Source organism: Gekko japonicus, unplaced genomic scaffold (genome assembly GCF_001447785.1).
Source record: "Gekko japonicus isolate JY-2015 unplaced genomic scaffold, Gekko_japonicus_V1.1 scaffold111, whole genome shotgun sequence".
NCBI classification, from domain to species: domain Eukaryota; kingdom Metazoa; phylum Chordata; class Lepidosauria; order Squamata; family Gekkonidae; genus Gekko; species Gekko japonicus.
Genome location: NW_015171505.1, coordinates 1,431,797 through 1,434,943, shown reverse-complemented (window position 1 = coordinate 1,434,943; position 3,147 = coordinate 1,431,797). Strand labels below are relative to the sequence as shown.

The following is a 3,147-nucleotide window of genomic DNA, read 5'->3' as shown; positions in this document are numbered from 1 at the left end:
TCGCCGGGCACTGGCGAGAGTGGGAGGGTCGGGCCGAGCCAGAGCCGCGGCGGGGGGCCTGCTGCCTTCCTGCCCGCCCGCCGCCCTGCCTCGCTTGCCCGCCCGCCTGCCCGCCTGCCCGCCTGCCCGCCAGTCACCCACCTGGGCCCCCAGCAGGCGCGATTGGCGCAGCTTCTCAGCCTCGCTCAGCGCCCGGAGGCGCCGCTTCAGCTCCGCTCGCAGAGCCCGCTTAGCTGCGTGCAGGGCCGTCATGGCGCCGGCGCCTGCCGCGGCCCTCTCCATGCGCCCCAGCCGCTCCCGAGGAGGCGGGGAGGGAGCCAAGATCCGAATGGAGCCCGGAGTTCCTCTGAGCGGCCCTTAAATCGGCGGCGGGCGGAGGGAAGGACAGCCGAAGGGGCGCTCGGACGGCTTGTTGCGAATTGGACTTTGGCTCCTTCCGCGTGGCTGCAAGGAGCGCGTCGCGTGGGGGAGGGAGGTCGAAACGAAGGCCACCACCCTCTACGCCTTTTCCCGGGGCGAGGGGCTCGTCTGAGGGGCTTGTTCCTACGCATGCCAAGGTCAAGGACACAAAAGTAGGCATGCTGGATCAGGCCAGCGGGCGAGCATCCTATTTTTGACAAATGCGCCAGGGCCCGATGGCCACGGTCTTCCCCTACCAATGGATCCTCTCAGGTGACAGTGGTTTCGACTAACTCAGTCATACCATCACCATATATTGTGAACATGAGTTCCAGAGGTAGGGTTGCCAGGTCCAGGTTAGGAAATACCTGGAGATTCTGCGGGTGGAACCTGAAGAGGACAGGTTTAGGGAGGGGTGGGATTTCAATAGGGCATAATGACATGGAGTCCGCATTCCAAAATGGCCATTTTCTCCAGGTGAACTGATCTTTGTCACTTGGAAATCAAGTTGTAATCCCAGAAGATCCCCAGCCACCACCTGGAGACTGGCAATCCTATCCAGAGGTCAGTTTCCCATTTTGCCCTTGAATTTGCTTCCCTTTATTTTCATTCTAATATCACAGGAGAGGGAGAACAGCTTCTGTACCCTTTCTGCGGATGCTGTATCCTGTTTCCCTTTGAATACATTATTCCTGCCAAATTCAAAGACTTAGAGAGATTACGGTAATTAATATTTTTTTTAACTTTACAGCAAAAGCACACTGTCGAGCCCTGATTTTTTCCCCAGAAGGGTATCCATGTTAAATCTATTGTAGCAAAATGAAACAGGCCATGGAAGTGAGCTAAGATAGCTGCCCTGTGTTTCAGCAACTCCATCTTATTTGGAGATGGCCTCCTGTGAGTGACAATCCTCTCTTGAAACTTGCTGGATCAGTGCATACATGGTTCAGGTGGAGTATGCATGCTGTCTGCTGGGTTAAGGCCACAAATCTTTTGATTCTGAGCTTCACTGACATCATACCATTGTTCAGTTCTGTTGCACAGTTTGTTTTGCGTTGACTTCCTCCACTGCCACCACTTGTTCTTTGAACCCTTCTCCCTTCTTGCTCAATAGCTGTCAAATATGCACAGTGGATGGGTCAGTCAGTGCATAAGGTCACTGGTATCTCTCAGCGTTGACTGGTCTTCCGTTTAGCCATTGAAACTACCAACCTTATGGCCTCCCATGGCAAACCTCCCCATACCATGCAAGAGAATTTATGCCATCGATGATGCTTATGAATTGCTGATAGTCTGCAAGCAAAAATCTGGATGCATATTTAAATCCCGGAGAAGCTTGTTCCTAGTCCCAGTGGGTCATTTAGCTGATTATCTGAGATAACTGAAAGTTAATGTGGTTTAGTGGTTAGAGTATAGGACTAGGACCAATGTTCCCTCTAAGCTCCACAGTGTTGTGAGCAAAAACAATCTCATGAGCGAAAAAAGCTAGTAGCGTTAAAGTTGTGAGCGAGTCTACATTTGACTTTTGCATAAATTATTTTTAGATTATTTCCATAACCTTGTAAACATCTCAGAATGAATTCTTTTAAAGTATGTTTAAACTATATATATATATTTTCCAAACATTTTATTAAGATTTTCAAATCACAATCAATAAAACATTCAATTGAACAAACATAGAGAAGTAAAAATAGAATAAAATGTACCTGTCAACTTGAGTTAAGTATATATTGAATATCTGCAAAGGAAAAGGCAGATTATATCTTATCATACCATTACTTACTGTTAGGTACAGTAGGATATTAGTTTAATAGTACCAGCAATGCAGTTTTCTTGGTACCTGTACTTGTCTATAGGTGCAGTAAACTCAGAGCTTTAAGTTCACTTGGAATAACCTCTTGTTCAGCCAAATATTCCAGTGTAATATACCATTTTTCAGTGAAATTAAAGCGTGGAGAGTGTGGGTCATAATGTAATATTTCAGCTGATATTTTTTCATCACAAATTGTTCCCAGATTTTACAATGCCATAATGCCAGCATCAGAGCTGACTTATTTTTCCAATTGAGTGAAATACCTGTTTTCACTGCCACTAGTAAAGTGAAGATTAGATCTTTTCTAATTTTAGGAATTGTAGTTTAAGGCCAGTACTTCAAGAACAGGACTTCAGGTGTAAAAGGAACACAGTAACCTGAGAGTGAGCATATTTGATTCAGTACATCCAGCCAAAATTGTCTAATTTTTGTGCACTGCCACCAGCAATGTGCATACGTGCCTACCTCTCTGCAGTTTTTCCAACAAAGTCTTAATTGAGAATTTAAGCTATATTTTAAGAATAATTTAAATATTATAAGAGACAACAGAATCAAGTCAAATTTCATTACACAAAATGTTGTCCTCTACAGGGGTAGACCAGGCCTCCAGAGAACAGGTCTGCCCACCCCTTTCTACTGTATTGGTAGACTTGGCCTCCCAAGAACAGGTCTACCTGCCACAGTCCACTGTATTGGACTGTCACCTTGTGCTGACCCTTAAAAAACATACCTGCACATAGTGGAGAAAAAACTCTTGCAGTCTGGTTTGGTGTTTTGGTTTTTTTTTAGTGAAATATGACAACCAGCATTACAGGTCAAGTATAACAGAGGTGGAACATTCTCTGTCAGAACTCTGCCTAACCTGGCAAACAGGAAGTTATTTAAATGTTATTAACTGGCCCAAACTACTTCTTTATTCAGTTATTTATATCCCA

The 3,147-nt window shown here is 45.7% G+C and overlaps 1 protein-coding gene across 1 annotated transcript in view; it reads right to left on the bottom strand.

The window, feature by feature from the left end:
* MTHFS (5,10-methenyltetrahydrofolate synthetase (5-formyltetrahydrofolate cyclo-ligase)) overlaps positions 1-431 on the bottom strand; it is a 26,414-nt gene extending 25,983 nt beyond the window's left edge. The window contains exon 1 of the mRNA XM_015419262.1: positions 142-431. Coding sequence (XP_015274748.1) covers positions 142-282 — 141 coding nt within the window. The 5' untranslated portion in view covers positions 283-431. The remainder of the gene's footprint in view (positions 1-141) is intronic.
* Positions 432-3,147: the final 2,716 nt, after the last annotated feature.